The 18,349-nt window shown below is 43.0% G+C and overlaps 1 protein-coding gene across 1 annotated transcript; it reads left to right on the top strand.

The window, feature by feature from the left end:
• Positions 1 to 2,371: 2,371 nt before the first annotated feature.
• LRAT (lecithin retinol acyltransferase) lies at positions 2,372 to 10,484 on the top strand. The gene is made up of 2 exons (XM_056118961.1): positions 2,372 to 2,911; positions 7,228 to 10,484. The coding sequence occupies exons 1-2, from the start codon at positions 2,372 to 2,374 to the stop codon at positions 7,378 to 7,380; spliced, it is 693 nt and encodes a 230-aa protein (XP_055974936.1). The 3' UTR covers positions 7,381 to 10,484.
• The last annotated feature ends 7,865 nt before the right edge of the window (positions 10,485 to 18,349 follow it).

Raw genomic sequence — 18,349 nt, 5'->3', positions numbered from 1 at the left:
CCACCCAGCTTGGATCCCTGGCATCACATATGGTCGTCCTCTCCCTCCTCCCTCCCATCCCTTTCCCCCACTCCCCAGCACAGAGCCAGGAGTAACCTCTGAGCATCGCCAGGTTTGGCCCAAAACTAGTTATCAGAGAACATGCAGCAGCAAACTCTCCATCCTTTGTCTCCCACAGGTTTCCCGGGTAGAGACAATCCTAGACCCTGTAAGGCGGGTTAGCGACCTGCAGAGACGGAAATGGCTAATTACCACGTCCCCTTTCATCTCCCTGAGCTGTTTAGTTCTGGACACCAGTGGCCCCGGCATCTGCGCTTCTCCTGAACTGGACCCGACCCACGCGCCTGGAGCCCAGGACTCCGATGTCGGGTCTGCAGTTCGGGCCGACGCCGGGGGGTCGCTCCCTCGCACCCTCGCCAGCTCGGATATGAAGGATGGGCGCAGAGCCCGAGCGCTGCTGCGTGCTGTCCAGCGCCGGGGCGTGGCATGGGCGTCCTTGTAGCTTTTCCCTTAGCTCTGCGCGTTTTCATTTTGGACGGTGAATGGTGGGTAGGGGTGGGGACAGCGGACAACGACTCCGTTTTCTAAAACACTTGGCCACGTCTCTCGCCTCCTGCTGGCCCATTCATTTGCTGGAGGTGAAGTTCCTTCTCTCTACTGGAATTTTCAGACTCTCCACCGTTTGTGAAATGAATAAAAGTCACCCACCAGAGGGACGGGCGGGGGGGGGGGGTGGAAGCCACTGCCGGGCCTCCAGAGATAATGGGGATCCGGCTTCCTCCCCGCCCGGTCGCCATGGTCCCCTTCGGCTTCCAGGTAAGATGAATGTCCTTTCATCCATCATCCTTAGTGAGCCTCTTCGCCCGGCGACCAGGAACCCTGCTCGTCGAGGAAACCTATTAGCCCCGGACTGGATGGGGGCTTTGTGGGCGCCCGCCAAGCCTTCACTGTAGCCTTTGTCCAAGGAATTTGAGCATTTACATAACGCATTTAGCGCGGGGACGCTGCCCAGGGGCTGGACCCCTGCGTGCCCAGCCTAGCAAGGCCCGCGCGTCCAAGCGCGCTTCCCCCAGGACCCATCTTGGCCACTGCACCTTGACCACCTCCGTTCTGCTGCGCTGTAACTGAATGCCGCCGAGTTTCGGTGCGGGGGGAACCCAAGCTGGGTGATGCGACTCGAAAATGCGAGAAACAAACCATGGCCCTTCCGGATGGACGTTGGGGGCGCCTTCTCGGTTTTTTTGTTTTGTTTTGTTTTTTGAGGTTGCTAAAATCTCAGGGCTAGGACAGATGGGGACGTTACTGGTGCCCCCGCTCGAGCAAATTGATGAAGAACGGGATGATAGTGATACAGTGATTTTTTTTTATTTTGGGTTTTTTTTTTTTCATTAAGACGGTTGGAGGGGTGCTGCGTGCTCAACGGTCACTGGAATGCGGAGACGCTTCGGGTTCTAACCGCCTGCGCGCCGCCCCGCCTGCTGCTCCTGCACCCTCGCGCCGGCTCAATGCTGGGGACCTTGGGATCCTTTAAATGGGGGGGGGAGAGGCAGGGATCTGCAAGGTGGAGTATAAAAGGAAATCCGCAAGTTTTCCGGGAGCACGCTACACAACGGGCAAAGCAAATGCAAACACGTTCGGGCAGCCGATGCCCGGGAGATCTGTCTTCTTAGGGCGGTGATTCTGATGAGAAGTTACGTCCCGGGGATTCCCACCGACCAAAAAAAAAAAAAAAAAAACCGCGAAGTGCGCGACATGCGCCCCCAGGCCGGACAGGTGCGATAGCTTTGGAACTCTCCAAAGCCTGGACGCGCTCGGAGCTCCAACGCCCAGAGGCGCCCGCGTTGGGCAGGGCGTTGCGGCGCAGAACCACGGGGCCCGGGGACTGGCCACCTGGTTCCAAGCTGCAGAAGGTCCCGCGGGTCCCACGCGGCGAGTGGGGCTCGCCGCCGCCGCCCAATCAGCGCTGTCGCTGGGTCTGTGACGGCGTTCGGCCCCGCCCCCCTCGACGGCGATAAAAGGCCCCGGCGAATGCGGCCCCGCAGAGCACCCAGCGCTGAGCTGCGCCCCGACCCTGCCTCCAGGTGAGCCCCATTTGCCTCCTCGCCGCACTGGGAGTCGCGTAGCAGGCAATCAGCAGCCGCTTGACGCTCAGCCTGGCGGGCCGGCCAGCCCGGTGCAGCCCCACCAAGCGTCTCCGGGTCTTTCCCATCCCCGACCCCCCTCTCGCAGGCGCTTTCGGCTGCGGCGTCGAGCCACCGGGCTGCAGGTGAGCTGCAGTCCCGCGGCCCAGTCGGGCGAGCTCACCTGGGCCGAGCCGGCCGGTGCCGGAGAGGCCGCGGGCCCCTCTCAGTTGCTCCCTTTGCCTTGCAGGATGAAGAACCCGATGCAGGAGGTGGTGACCTTCCTGTTGGAGAAGCTGCTCCTCATCTCCAACTTCAAGCTGTTCAGCTCGGGCGAGCCGGCCGAGGACAAAGCCAAGGGCCGCTTCTACGACATCAGTTCTTTCCTTCGCGGCGACGTGCTGGAGGTGCCCCGGATCCACTTGACCCATTACGGTATCTATCTGGGCAACAACCGTGTCGCCCACCTGATGCCCGACATCCTGCTGGCCCTGACCGACAACCAGGAGCTCACGCAGCCGGTGGTGTCCAGCAAGCGTCTCCTGCTCGGCGTCATTAGCAAGGTGGCCAGCATCCGCGTGGACACGGTGGAGGACTTCGCCTACGGAGCCGACATCCTGGTCAATCACCTGGACAAGTCCCTCAAGAAGAAGGCGCTGCTCAACGAGGAGGTGGCGCGGAGGGCGGAGAAGCTCATGGGCTTGTCTCCCTACAGCCTGCTGTGGAACAACTGCGAGCACTTCGTCACCTACTGCCGATTCGGCACCGCGATCAGCCCCCAGTCCGACAAGGTGCGCTGCGCCACCCCCTGGCGTCCCCTCCCTTCCCTAACGTTTTCTCTCCCCGGAGAGCGGGGGTGGAGATCTTCCTCCCGACTTCCTAGCCTCTTCCGCCTCCCCTCCTCCCCGCCGCTTCCACACCGTTCTTAGAAGTTCTAGATTAAGTCTTGGGCGCTTTGATGTTCCTAAGACAGACCTGATAAAGACGCGAGCGAGGAGCCTGTCCTGGGGCCCTGGAAATTGGCAGTGCAAGAGCGTGGCAGAGCCCTCTAGCTGCCAGCAACTCCCACAGCTGCCCCGGGGTTACTACGGAAGCGGGATGGCCAGCGGCAATAGTGGAAATGACAAATGACAAGTCACCTGACTTGGGAAGCGTTGCAGACATAGCCGTATGCCCAGTTTTCCCCCAAGCATCGCAGTGAGAAGGAAGTTGCTTAGGATTTCGGTTAAGTCCGTCACTTCCTGTCTAAATTGCTAAAGAAGCTTGCAGTTTTTTTCCCCCTCCTCTCTAAACTGCAGTTTTAGACGCTACCAACAGTCTTAGGAAAGGCTCCTTAGATAGACAGTCTTGGGGCGGTACTCCAGCAGGGAATTTTGAAACCCCTTGCTATTCTAAATTCTTTGTTGGCTTGAATCCCCTCATTGTGAAACATCCCTTATCCATTTAGCCCCGAAGGTGAGTTAGATTGTTTATGGGATGCCCTGGAGATAAGAAAAACAAACAAGCAAAAAGAACTATTGGTATCCAAGAAGGGCAATTAAATAGAACAGTATCAGAATTTAAGATGATTCAATTAGGCACACATCCTGGCAAGTGGTGGGGGAGGGGGAGGCTGAGCTTTTAAGTTCTTTTGAACCCACTTTTTTAGTGGGGACTGGGGGAGGTGTACTTGGTCACACCTGCCCAAGCTTAAGTTCTGTTCCTGGCTCCTGCTGAGGACCCAAAGGTGCTTGGGAACCATGCCTGGCTTGAAATCAGAACCAGGACCTCCTGCCTACAGACACTAAGCTCTCAGCTCTGCGGGAAAGCTCTTAACTTTGAAAGACAGTTCTCAATACTCTAAGTCTGCGGTTTAGCTTGTAAATGGAGGCTTTCCTACCTTCATTGTGTTTGCTAGAGAGCTATAAACATTACTCTTCTTAGTGGAAAACAGGGTAATCACAACATATCTCATCTTTTACTCATGTTCAAATATCTTTTAGACCAAAAGAATCTAAGTCTGTGTAACCATTTTAAAAGTGTATTACTCTGCATCTTGATCCAGGTTTTAACTCACCTAAGAGAATCTTTCTAGCTCCTCTCAGTAGTGGAGCATGGGTGTATATGCTTTCTGTTGATCAGTATATGAAATTCTTGGTAGATTTTTATAGAGCCACAACAGAATTCAGTCTAAGAATTCTTTTCGAGGAAAAGTAGATTCTGAGCACCGGACAGTGACTTGGGAATCACAGCTCCCTTTCAGTCCTGTTTAAAAACAAACATCCCCACATTTACAAGCTCTAAATGTACAGAAGGAAACCCAACAGATTTGCTTGGGACTAAGCAAATTATTTTTCTAAGGAAAAACCTTTTTTCTCCCAGTAATTTGGAGTTACCCTTTCGTGGAACACATACAGTACTATATGTATGTATTTTGACAGTACAAGTACTTTTAAAAGTGATAAAATATTTAATCTGCCCAAATAAGTAGTTTGCAATCCTTTTTATTCTTTGGAAAGTTTGTACAGTTTTATAGGTGTAGGGAACTGGTTTAATTGCTGTGGCTGTTGTGTACCTCTTGTGAAATAGTTCTTTGTCTTCTTTTGAATGGTCAAACAAGCCTTTTGACCACCCTGTAGATTTCTTGGGGCGGGGGAGGGGGAATCCCCACCCCCCAATTTCCCATTTTTAAGAACTTTTCTTTTTGAATGAGTCCTGAGTGAGGTAAATAGATCATTAATACTGAAAGAGGTTTTGCTTTTCAGAAATGTCAAGAATTGATTCCAGGTCAGATCACTGAATTCTTCATATATGCAACTATCACCTGCTAACAGGAAAGCTGTACATTGTCTCTTAATTAAATGAGTTTACAAGAACTCTCCAGAACAAACACTTCCCTCGTGAAAACACTGCAACTAATTTGAAAATGAACTGAAAAAGCATCTTTTATTTCTGTGCAGTGCTACTACTTTTTTAGGGTCACGCCCGGGGTGTTCAGGGCTGCTCTTGGTTTTGTGCTGGCATCACTCCTAGCTCTGCTTCTTTTTTTTACTATATATATATTTTTTATTTTTAAATTTTTATTAGTGAAACACCATGAGGTACAGTTGTAGACTTACAAATTTCTGTGCTTGGGTTTCAGTTATACTATGATCAAATACCCATTCCTCCACCAGTGCCCATTTTCTACCACCATGGGTTCCAGTATCTCTCCCACCCCCCATCCCACCCATCCCACCCTGCCTTTGTGGCAGGGCATTCCCCTCTGTTCTCTCTCTCCTTTTGGCTGTTGTGGTTTGCAAAAGAGGCATTGAGTGGCAATCATGTTTGGTCTATAGTCTGCTTTCAGCATTAGCTATGCTTCTATCGAGTCATCTCTTTGTCTCAAAGTGAGATTCTTTTATACAAGTTTAGGAATCATAAAATTAAAGGATTTTATGCTATTGACAATTGAACTATTTTGTAGACTATAAATCCATCTAATTAGTAGCTATTACTATTATAAGGGTTATATATTGACTTATTTATTACTTTGCTCATATTACTTTTATCAAAAATTAATGCAAATGACCATTATAATTTCTAGGGATTTAGTGCTCAGAAAAGTGATCCAATGTGTCTCTTAGAATACCTTTTAGGAGTGCAGATTGAATAGCACTACAGATGCCTCCTGGGCTGATGGCCCAGTGAACAAAGGCAGGACATTAGATATGAGATGCTCCTTGAGAAAATGACCTGTTAGGAGCCAGAGAATCCGCAATGATTGTTTACTTCATTGTGAAAGAATAAGAAACCATAGCTGTATCAAGATAGCTTACTCATGTATGTGTGTATACACACATATATTAAGTGTGTATATATATATTATATCACTTGTATATATACCTTTTCATTATTTGCCAAGTAGCTTTTCTTATTCTCCTAATTTAATTCTCCTCACCTTAAAAATTGTGTATTTTCTACTTAATGTATTTTCTACTTAATGTCTTGCTTATTTAGCAAAAATGGGAGAGATCACCTGTAGTGTTACAGTCAATATCATATGTTAAAATATATTTATTGGGGGAGACATGGAGAAATAGTATAGGGGTTAATATAGAGATTGCATGCCTTGTTTGCTGCTAACTCCAACTTGATCCCTGGCATCATCCATCCCAAACATTTGCTGGTGAGGCAGGCTTTGAAGGCCCTTGAGGGGTGCCAGGATTGAAACCAGGTTGGCCTCATGCAACGTGAGTGCCCTCCTCACCCTCTTTGCTGTACTATCACCCCAGCCCTTACGTAGTACTTTTGGGAGGCATGTTTAAAAATTATTGAGGCATCCTGATTTAAAATTGCATTAATATCAATACTTCATATAATGTTACTGCATGAACTCACCACTAGCATGTCATATCCACCTACCTCTGCTGCCTTCCCTAGGGCCCTCACCACTTGCTTAGACTTAAGTTCTGTAGACAGAACCCTAGGGTTTGTTTTCATTGTCCATTGTCTTTTCTCCTTTGTTTGAACTGGGGTCAGCCTCCTGCACAAGGCATGTACCTTAATCCCTGTACTATCTCCCTGTCACAAAGCCAATCTTATATCACAAAATTAATGGAGAATTTGTTTTATTTAAGCCAGAAATGCGATATCATATAATTAGACTGATTTTCATTTTTGAGAGTTAACCAAAGTAGCATTAGTACCAACAAATTTTAAAACACTTGTAGGAATTGAATTAACTACTGAATTATAATTTAGTTATAATGACAATGGAATGAATTATTTAGGCAAGTTAAAAAAGTTTTTTGGTCATCTAATTTCAGAATATATTATCGATAGGTTGTTTAATGTTATTTTCAACCTGTAATCCCAAATACATTATGTGGGTGCATTCTCAATCTATAAAAGTCCTATTTACAAAGGCAACTGCCATTATTAATCCAGTTGCCTTAAGGGTTGTTTGAGTTTCTCTGGAATCTTGATATGGAATCAAGGAACTGAACTATTAACATTTAAACTCCTTAAGTCTAAAGCGAAGACAGACTAGCAGGGCACACCATGCTTTACTAGTTGGCATATGCCATTTTTCTTCATTTTTTCGGTATAGCCACCTTTGCTAATATTCTTACATTTTATTTTCCAGTTTTGTGAGATTGTGAAGATAATTATTCGTGATCAGAGAAGTGTTCTTGCTTCTGCAGTCTTGGGATTGGCGTCTATAGTCTATCTGGGCTTGGCATCATATGCTACACTTCCTGCAATTTTTATTCCATTTATCTTATGGATGGCTGGCTAACTTCATCTCCCCGTGTCAGTGTGTGTATTCTGTGCGTAAATATGTTTATATTTATAGAGCACAAATCAGTATAAGTACTATTGAGAAAAATGTGACCTGTAACACTGTGTTCTGGATAAAAAATGTGATTAAGAATCACGCCAAGTGCTTACTGTGTAAGTCCCAAGAACAAAGGCTTTCTGAATCTATGCAGGCAGTTCCATTTAAAGCACTGTGCAGCTCTTGGAACTAAGAGAATTTGCGATAGGGATCATCATTACAAGAAAACCAGCACCAGAGAAGATGGCCACAGGAGATTATTTGTGTTTTATGTTTCTCTTATAATCATTGCTCTTCTGTTGGGCCTGAATTGGAAGAGAGGAAGATTTACCGAATGAGAACACTAAACTTTATTGTAAATTTATCCTGTTTCACTGAAAAACTTTATTAAAATATTTCCTTTGTTCATATGAAAACACGCTGGATGATTGGCAAAAAGAAAAACACAGAAAAATTCATTTGTTTTCATGTATTGTTCTGTATATGTTATCCAGTCAGTCATGATTACTTTAACTACTTCAAACCAGATTGGCAAAGGTTTTATGATAGGTAAAGTAACTGACTAGAACTATAGAAGTCTGTATTCTTGCCAAAATATCTACTATAACACCTGTTAAATAATTTGACTTGCCATTACTCAGTAGGAAGCTTGGCATCCTTTTTAAGTTTTTTCCCTTTTGGTTTGTACTTACTTTATACCACATTTAAGGGATGAATGAATGGAAATAGAATTAAACTAATGTTGATAATTGGAGTGTATATTCAACAATTAAATATAAAGATATCTATACACACACAGCAGATGAAACAAAAGTTTTGTTCTTGAGTCTTTTGCCATCTTTATTATCTCAACTGCTTTATATATTATACCACTTATCATAAAGCATTGGTAGAGGCAAATACTTTCATGGAACTTTTACAAGTTCCATTCCTTTTCTTAAGTCCTTGTTTCTAAGCTGTCACTTGCTTATAGTTATTGTATGGAGTTTACATTAAGCACTTACTAATGTACTGTATACTAATTAAAACATCCTCAGATTTGTTTTCCAGTCTGTTTTCCCCATTTTAATGCAAAATAGTTTACATCCTTTAAAAAAGGCTGTCTCAGCAACAACTACATCCAAACAAGTAGGACCTCACTGTTAGAAGTAATTCTGAAGTGTTTTCATCCTTACAGTTGTGGAACTGGATTACATTGAGGCATTTTAAAATCAGATTTAAGATGTAGCAGTGCTAAAGTAAGTGAGTACTCCAGCACTTTTGAAAAACTACCAAATTCTGAACATTAAGACACAAACCAGACTTGCATTTCAAGTATTAAAATTGCTTTATAAACTATCTAGAATCACAAAATAATGAGTCATATAATGAGGAGTATAAGGAAGGAGGGGCCAGTCACTTAGTGATCCAACTAGAACAAATTTAACAGCAGTTTGGTGTAACTGATGTTTTATCACCTCTTAATTTGCCCACAACAAATTCAGTTGGAGCTTAATAACTAAACATTGTGTTTACTCATTCAGATGTTTCAAACAATTAAAACATGAGATGACAACATCACAGGATGCAGGTGTTATATGTGCCTATTCTTATAAATTAAACTAATTCTAAGTGTACACGTAAAAGAACTCTCAATGAGAACTCCAGTTGTATTAGTGGATTTTCACTTACTGTCCATTACCCTATAACATTTGTTTAAATAAATTCTTTTTAAAAGAAAACTGTGTCCTCATAATTAACACCTTTTATTTTAGACTTTAGTGTTTCAGGTAGTAAAATCCACTGTCTGATGTTAAATCTCTGTTGGAAGATAATGATCCCTCATTAGATGTCAAGGAAGTTCTTTAGGTCAGAATTAACATAATTAGTCTTGACTCACTTCATACACTTAAAGCAAGATTTGGTTCATCATTTGTTTGAGACCTCATTAAATACTAGGCACTGACCTGTAGCAATTTTATAGCCCAGAATAAATATTTGTAGTTACCTGTTTTGAAGTATATACAGTGATGTGAAAATACAAAGACTGTTAAATATTCCTGAAGCTTCAAAGAATTTTATCTGAAGGAGATGATGTTGGGATTAAGCTGAGAAATAGGAAGTGATCTCATCATACCACTCATAGGAAGAGAGAACTGGATGAAGTGTTTATTTATTAAATGTACCACAATGCTGGAGTTTATTCAGTTTCTTAGAGGAAAGGGAATGTTTTTATTTTGTGGTGTTCAGTTTGATCCATAACTGACATAGTAGAGAAAGAAATTTCCGTTGTGATTATGGAAGAAAGTCTCTGAACTATTTATGTGTCTTTGTGAATTTCTCTTGACATCCTAAGATTCTTCCATGTGAACTGACAAGACCCTAATATTTATGTATTTCTATTCCGATTGTGAAATCACAATCAAGTAGTTGTCTGTTGTAATGTTTTTCTCACTTGTTTTGTCATGTGATCTAAATGAGGCAAACAATGACTGCAGGGGTTAAGATGAAATAATGTAAGTGTTTGGGATGAAAAGATAAATGAATGACACATGGATCTTTCCTGCAAACTTGATGGTCTCATAAACAGGCTATTGAGGCTATTCAGTACGGCTTCTCGAGAGAATAGGATAAGAAGTATAAGAAGTTGCCCTTACATAAGCCAAACTACTAACTGCTGAGACTTGGGACAGTGGGGTGTAGTTCAGAGAGGTAGATTTGGGGCAGGATGCTATTGAGACACCATGAACAGACATGTGAAAAATGACCTTAAGGAGCCTAGATAGAAGCATGAGGTACTTACTCTATTGTGTTGCCTAGGACCATTTGGGCAAAGGTGAGTGATGCAGGAGTTGGAGCATAAACAGATGCAACAAAAGGAAGCGGTGATCAAGAGGCTGGTCTTAAGAAGACCAAGAATTTGGGACTTCAAGAAAAAAGCAATGGGGTTTTGGGGCTCAGAAAGGTAACTCCTAAAACTATCGAGTAAGGGTTGGCAGGGGTGGAAGTAGGTAGAGGAAGGGGCAAGACAGGACAGAGGAGAGGTGTCTTAGATGACTATAAGAAGGAGAGCCACATGTCAAGAAAGTGCCTATAGATTTTAACTAAATTCTTGTATGTATCTCATGAATAACTCTTGGTGGGTGCCAGGGAAGAGTCATTTATCCTTTCCTACTTGAAACCTGGTTTTTGAAAAGTAAATCAACATGTATATTGACTTCTACGGATGAATGCTTTACTGGATATGTTTTTCTCTAAGGTCGTGCAAAAAAAGTATAAATTTGTTGCTTAATTATTTTCTTTAGAGCCAGGGTGATAGACAGGGGTATAGGAGCTTGCCTTAGATAAAACCAACCTTGGTTCGGTCCTTGGCATTGCATATAATCCCCAACCACCAACAGGAGTGACCCCATAGCACTGCCAAATGTTCCCAACTTCTTTTTTTTTCAGACAGTAGATATATATCTTGTTTCCCATTTTTAAATTTCATACTATTACTGTCAAGTATAATATAAATTATTTTCCTAGAAATATCAAAGTTTTTCTGATAGTAAAGATCATCTATTATAGACGAGAAGCATTTAAGAAATAATGGTGCCAATTTCTGTCTTATGTGACCATTTTTAGTTTTAACCATTCTATCTCTGTTATCTTGACTAATTTTAAATTTGGTATATATGCATGTTAAATAAACATTTTAGACAACAGTTTCTCGTCTTTGAATTTGACATTGTGTCAGATCACAGTTCTTAAACTTGGTAGACTGAAAAAGTTTCCTTTACCAAACACAGTTCTATGCATTTTAAATTAAATCTTTATGTGAACCTTGTCTTCACATTGAAATGATCTCTTACATACATCTTGGAACCTAAGCTGAGATTTGTGTAATATTAAATAAACAAATCAAACAACAACAAAAAGAAGCAAATAGAGCCTTGGGCAGAAACTCCAGAGCTAGATTTGTGATATAAAGCAGCCGGTGGCTTTTCTCTGGTTGTGGATGGTATAGGAATGAAGAATGAAGAGGAGCAAGTCCTAGAGCCAGTCTTGAAGATGCTTTGCATTGGGTCAAAATGGTGACTGGGTTGAATCCTTAAATATCTGATCACACTTCAGATGTGGGGAAGATATACTTTAGGATTACATAAACACTTTGAGCCAGACCCAGAAGTTCAACTTACCTTCATTACACCACCTGGGTGCCCTGAGGTTTCCCACAGATTGTACAACCTTTTCTTCAGAAGAACAGAATGACGTTTTTGCAGACCTTCAGTGTACAACAAACAGGGCCACAGAAGCCTGGACTACTTAGAATAAACTCCATCTTCTTGTTCAGCCTGATGAGAGAAAAAAAAAGACAAGTTAAATAGATTTTAAAATAATAGCTTGTATAGGCAGTCTCTTGGGTTTCTGACCCTGAATTAATATTGTCAAAGTATCTCACTAGACTGACCAGACCCAAACCTGTCTACCAGGGATTAGTAAAAGAGTGGAATGCCATTGATACCTTAACTGAGTTGTAAAGAACAAAAAAATATTTTTTTTAAAAAATTTTATCTCATATCATGTTTTATTTTTTTCCTTAAATTTTTATTAGTGAAACACCATGAGGTACAGTTGTAGACTTACACATTTTTGTGCTTGGGTTTCAGTTATACAATGATCGAATTGGGTCACACCTGGCAATGCACAGGGGTTCCTCCTGGCTCTTTGCTGAGGAATTACCCCTGGCGGTGCTCAGGGGACCATATGGGATGCTGGGAATCGAACCCGGGTCAACCGCGTGCAAGGCAAACGCCCTACCCGCTGTGCTATCGCTCCAGCTCCCCAAAAAATATTTTGAATGAGAGAGATTTCTCTTTCCCAGGCCATGCAAACCTCTGGACATAGAAATAAGGCACAGAGTCATAAAAACTCCATATCCCGTTGGACCCCTTTGTGATCAGAAAAATCATATGTTTGTTGTTGCTTTAAGATCAAGCTGCCTGGTACTGTTATAAAAACCTCACCATTTCTCCAAGGAAGGACAGTTTTACTTCATGCTGTGAGACAAGGGACAAAATCATATAGAACTGTACAAATAAAGGGTGAATGGAAAGAGGCTTTTCCCAAATCTTCCAAGTGCTTCAGGTGAATCTGATGAGCATGAAATACCAGGGTACAATTCAATTTTGAGGTGAACAATATTTTTATTATTTTTTTTAATGGATGGAGATTAAAGGCTGTGCAGACAAGTGCGGAGTATAAGAATCTCAACTAGCTTACCATCACTTATTCATGTTCAGTCCAAAAGTTACTGTGTCCCAACAAAAAAACCAAACTAGTTTGTGGATCGATAGCATAGTGGGTAGGGCATTTGCCTTGCACGCAGCCAACATGGCCGACACAGGTTCAATTCCCAGCACCCATATGGTCCCCTGAGCACCACCAGGAGTGATTCCTGAGTGCATGAGCCAGGAGTAACCCCTGAGCATCGCTGGGTGTGACCCAAAAAGCAAAAAAAAACCAATTCTATCATATTGATTATGAATTCAAACCCAAATATTTCTTTCCACTGAGTTTATGACTTGATACTTTTCTGTCTTTCTCCTACCGATAACCCTCAGTAGAGTAGAGTCTGCCTCTACTACTTCCTGGCTTTCCCAGAACCTTTGTGTTTTGTTTCTGACCCTGAATTAATATTGCCAAAGTGTCTCATTAGGCAGGCTAGTCATTATGTGATCTTGGTGATCATAATGAAAATAATTCTCTAGCTTTTAGACTGTTCTTTAGATCAGATCCCTTCAGATGAGTGATATCCTTGAGGCCATTGTTCTTGCCAAGTTGTGCAACGTTGTGATCCAAAGTATGGTGATCCCTCTGAAGGAACTCCTTGTAACTGACTTGCCTCTGAAGGGGGCTAGATGCTTTAATGTCAGTGGGAGGGTAATAATTTGGAAACTATAGAGAATGGTTTGGAGAAAGAGAAGTACTGAAAGCACACATTCAATCACCAAAATATTGAAAAGAAATGGAGACTGGGTAGATGTAACTTAATACAATGGGGATGAGGAAGTGGTGGAGGGAAATTGGGGACATAGTGGTGGGAAATGTACACCAGTGAAGGGATAGGTGTTGGAACATTGCACGACTAAAGCCTAGACATAAACAAGCTTGTAACTCTTATCTCATCGTGATTAAAAACAATTTTTTTAAGAGAATGAATTTGATGGGACTTGAGGTGGCACAAACTTTATGTATCCCAATCCAGGTCCACCCTATTCCAAAGTCCAACCTTCCCAATTAGACTGTAAGAACCAGTAAACCTGGTTCCACTTATCCCATAGACTGGACAACTGGTTCCTGTTCTGATGTCCAATGTGAGGATTTTTAGAGAAGATTGAAAGTAGGAAAGAGACTAGTGTATTATAATACCCAGCAACACAGATTTCCCCCCAAATACTTAGGTTTTCTTCACTGAGTCTTTTATGACATACCTTTCTTGCCCTCAGTCTCACCCCTCAACTTCTTTCTCACTTCTTCATCCTCATTTGTGTTGGATGAAGAATATAACTGGATACTTGACTGAATCCCCCTCCTCTGGAGAGGAAAGTATTTCTGAAAAATCCTCGTTTCATATAGAATCAGAGAAGCCCAATCCCCAAATTGATGAGGTAAACAGCTGTTCTACTTCCTCCACCCTACCACCCCAAACTCTCCTCTACACCCCAATTCTGCACTTCCCCTCTGCCTGGTCACCGGTGACTGATAGGGAACTTGAGCCAAGGTGAAGAGTTTTCCCTTCACAATAGACCTGGGCCTCCTGGAGGAGGCCTCTTGCAATGACTGCCTTGTGGAAAAGAAACACTGGAAGTGAATTGAGAACCAACTACCATGGGGAAAAACATTCTGGAAATGAAAAGAATGCAGACCAGGAGCAGAGAGCAGAATCAGGGAATCTCTGAAGGATCCCCCAGTCAACAGTGGGCCAGTGCCACCTCAGAGAGCTCAGCCAGCTTGTTGCCCCTTGCTGGTGCTCCTCGTGCTAACCACGGCAGATCTTGTCTCTAAATTAACGCACTTTTGAGGGACCAGGGGACAGGGAAAGTGGTAGAACACTCGCCTCCTCTGACATGTGGGACTCTTGAGTCCTGTTTCAGCCTGAGGGAACCATAGTTAGAGCACCAGATATGGAACTGACAAACGTGGTCCTCAACCCAATTTTTTTTCCCCAATGGAACGAAGGAACACACAATTTTGACATTATTGTCCCCTATATACTGCAGCTACAGGTGGAGAAACAAAAGATTTGTGGTTGTCGTTGTTGATGTTACAGCAAAGATTCTCAGAACACTGCCCTTTATTTGGTTTTCTGAGAGGCTTCAAACTGTAGCACTATAGCGCTGTCCTCCCATTGTTCATCTTTTTGCTTTGAGCAGGCACCAGTACATCTCCATTGTGAGACTTGTTGCTACTGTTTTTGTCATATTGAATACAACACGGGGAGATTGCCAGGCTCTGCCATGTGGGTGGGATACTCTCAGTAGCTTGCTGGGCTCTCCAAGAGGAATGAAAGAATCGAACCCGGGTCGGCCGCGTGCAAGGCAAATGCCCTACCTGCTGTGCTATCGCTCCAGCCAGGCCTCAAACTAATCCCCCCAAAGTTAGTCAGTTTGTCCTTTTGTTTGTTCTAGAAAGTGAGATTACTGGAGGAGATGAGTTGCAGTCATTTGTCCTCTTTGAACAAGAAATAATAAAAGTTTGAGATGAGTTTGAGTTGGAGAGTTTATGAGGACTGCAGAATTTGAGAGACCTACTTGGCTTAAACAGACTCATACACTTGACTCCAGGGGAAGAGTTTGGGAATTGAGCTCTTTCCTGCAAAATAAAGTTTATTTCCATATAATTGAAAAACTTGTGGATTTCCTTCTTGCATTTTACTATTTAATCATTTCCTATTTGAAAGCAAACTTGCTCTCTTTCCCTCAGGTTTGGTCTCAATGATCAAGGGTTTCTCAGTGATCAGAGCTCACCTGAAATTTGCTATTTTTTAGGCAAGGTTCCAGGGATTGTGCTCAGGACCTCCTATTGGTCTCTATCACTGGGTTACATCTCCAGTCCTCAACAGGAGCTATCCAGTGCAAGAAGAATGAACGTGACTCGCAGCTTGAACACTCAGTCAAAGACTGAAAGAGAACGTTATTACATTTAGTTCCCTAGCCTGGTGAATCCATGGAATGTTACCATATTGGTAGCAAGCTGACTGCAAAGAAATAGTAATGCTGACTTGGAGGTTCAGTGACTAATACTGAACATCATTCACAAAAGAGGAGGTAGGAGAGCATGTTTTACTTTGGGGGTGATGGTAGTGGTGATGTATGGGGAGTCACAGATTCCCAAAGGGAGGGGAGATTTGCAGATGGATATTTCTGAGCCCCAGTGTATCAGTCAGAAGTGGGTGGCTCTGGCAACATCTGGTGGGATGGTCAGCTGAATCAGAGATGACAATATGCTCGGAGTCCAGATGGCAAGGCTCTATGAGGCACCAACAGCAACCAATTTAGTCCTTTCACTTACTTGTAAACTAGTGGTTGAGAGTAAAGTAAGCCCCAAGGTAATCAGTGGCTAGAGCCAGAATAAAAAACTTCATTTTCCTGATATCGACTTCCTACTTGGCTTGGGTTATTCCATATTGGTCTGCAAATTTGCCAGCAGATAGCTGGAATCTTTTGTGTTACTATGCTACACAGCTTTTTTTTTTTTGAAGAAAACAATCATCTGAAATGGTATCATTGACTCAAAGTCTTTGATCTTGTAGTTATCATCCCATCTAAGTAAATAGCAGAACAGACAATGGGAGAACTAGAAAAGATTACCTTTTATCTGTATCCCTCCACCCCCAACCCTTAACTTGGCTCTTTTCCTAGAGAGATTGAAAGAATTTTTACTAACCCACTTGTAAGTCAGGACATGAAGATGTGATCTGAAGCACAAATTTTGTATGGTACGAGAGAGACATGGTGGGTTCAGGGAGGTTTCTAGGAATCCAAGAATCTGTGGAATCACCAACCACCCCACATTTGCACTCACAGACTTGACACAGTAACTTCTAGCGAAGTGAAGAAGCCCATACCTTCCCACACCAAAAATAGAGATTCTGCCTCTAATCTTTCCTTCAGACCATGTGTTGTTGGGACCATTGAATTTGGAAGCAGGGTTACAAAGTTGAAAAATAAAAGTTTCTGCTCTAAGAAAGAAGAAATATTGCAACCATTTGCATGGTAACTGAGATGGAAGTGACTTTAGGGAAAATCTAATATTTTTCACATTCAAGTACTTTATGTATCAAGAGCAGATACACATATGTACATATATCTGCTCATTGAATGACTATTGCTGTTTAAAAACAATAGAAAGAACCCCCATGACTCTAGTGACTTGTTTTTTAACCACTAAGACGTTATTCTAGTTTTATATCTAAGAAAACTAAGGATGAGCAGGTGAAATATTCAAGGTTGTGCAGTCAACAATGTCATGTGAGAACACAAACCTACTCTGAATTCTGTATTAAAGCACACTGCCCTGTTTATGGGCACCCAAATGAATAGGTTCATTCATTTCTTTCTAAGATCACACTGTTGTATCTAGGGAGTAGGAACTCGACTGGAGAAGGGAATACATATCCCCCCATCCTCATTACCTGGGTTTTGACTGGAGTTTCAGATTGAACACCACATCATAGTTCTTAAAATTCTGTCTCCTCAGCCAAGGATGTGGTATGGAAAAGTAAGTGGCAGGAGGATCTTCATGTTCAGATAACACTTTTGAAGGCTGGTTTCAGGTTGGTTGACGTATTTGTGCCAGGCGCACCCAATTATGTCAGATTCTGTTTACTCTCATCAGTCTTCTGCCAAAGGAGTTCATGAGTGAGAACGGTGAGCACTGTCCTCCATTGTGAGCTGTCTACCAAGCATTTTCCTTGTGTGAACCAATGCCAATATCATTAAGATCAGATGCATAACTGTGTTTGTTGATATACGCACAGATGCCAAACACAGAATCCTAGATAGTCATCAGGGTGTTTGGAACATATTTTCTAGGTACTTAAGGAGGAGTCATTTCTGGACAGTGAAATTCATATTCCAAATGAGAGCCCCAGAAATTCAACTGGAAGAATACTGAAAATTCAAGGCCAGTGGACCATCCTGGCTCTCCAACACTGCAATGGTGCAAACACAAACAAAGCTCCCAGGGTCTGTGGGGAATGACAGAGTTTCAATCCCTGCATGGCTCTGCTTGGAATGTGTACTTTGCCTTTTTCCATTGTGGAAAAAGTGTCTATGTCTCTTTAAGCACACATCTCTAGCTCCCTCTCTTCTTTCCTCCCTTTCTTTCCCAAATACATTTGTTTCACATAAAAACAAGCAAATGGGCCAGAGCAAGTAGGGCATTTGCCTTGCACACAGTCGACCTGGGTTGAATCTCTGGCATCTCATATGGTTCCCCAAACACTGCCAGGAGTAATTCCTGAGTGCAGAACCAGGAATAACCCCTGAGCATCGCTAGGTGTGACCCAAAAAGCAAAACAAACAAACAAATAAATAAATGGCAGCATTTGTGGCCACAGCGTCACCTAGAGGCTGAATTGGATCCTGAGGGCCCCTCACACTGCAAATTGAAAAATCTGAGTTCACCTCATTAACCACTGGCTTGTCCTGGCCCATGGTTGAACTACAAGCTCTTTTAAAGTCCTGCTAAGAGTAGAGGACAGTGTTAGAGATGGTGATAAATCGATTCTAAAGAATGAGTACCTTGTCACTTCCAGCTCCCAGGGTGTTTTCCCCCTAAGATAGACAGCCAATGTAAGAAAGATTTCTTATGTCTAGTCTCTTAGCTAACTTTCCTAGTGCCATTCAACATTTATCATTTGTTCCTCCCAACCCCTCCTTGTGGGCAAGCAGGACGCTGTACC

This window comes from Sorex fumeus, unplaced genomic scaffold (genome assembly GCF_029834395.1).
Source record: "Sorex fumeus unplaced genomic scaffold, SorFum_2.1 ptg000039l, whole genome shotgun sequence".
Taxonomy (NCBI): Eukaryota; Metazoa; Chordata; class Mammalia; order Eulipotyphla; family Soricidae; genus Sorex; species Sorex fumeus.
Note: the sequence above shows the minus strand (reverse complement) of the source record. Positions and strands in the feature narration are given on the sequence as shown.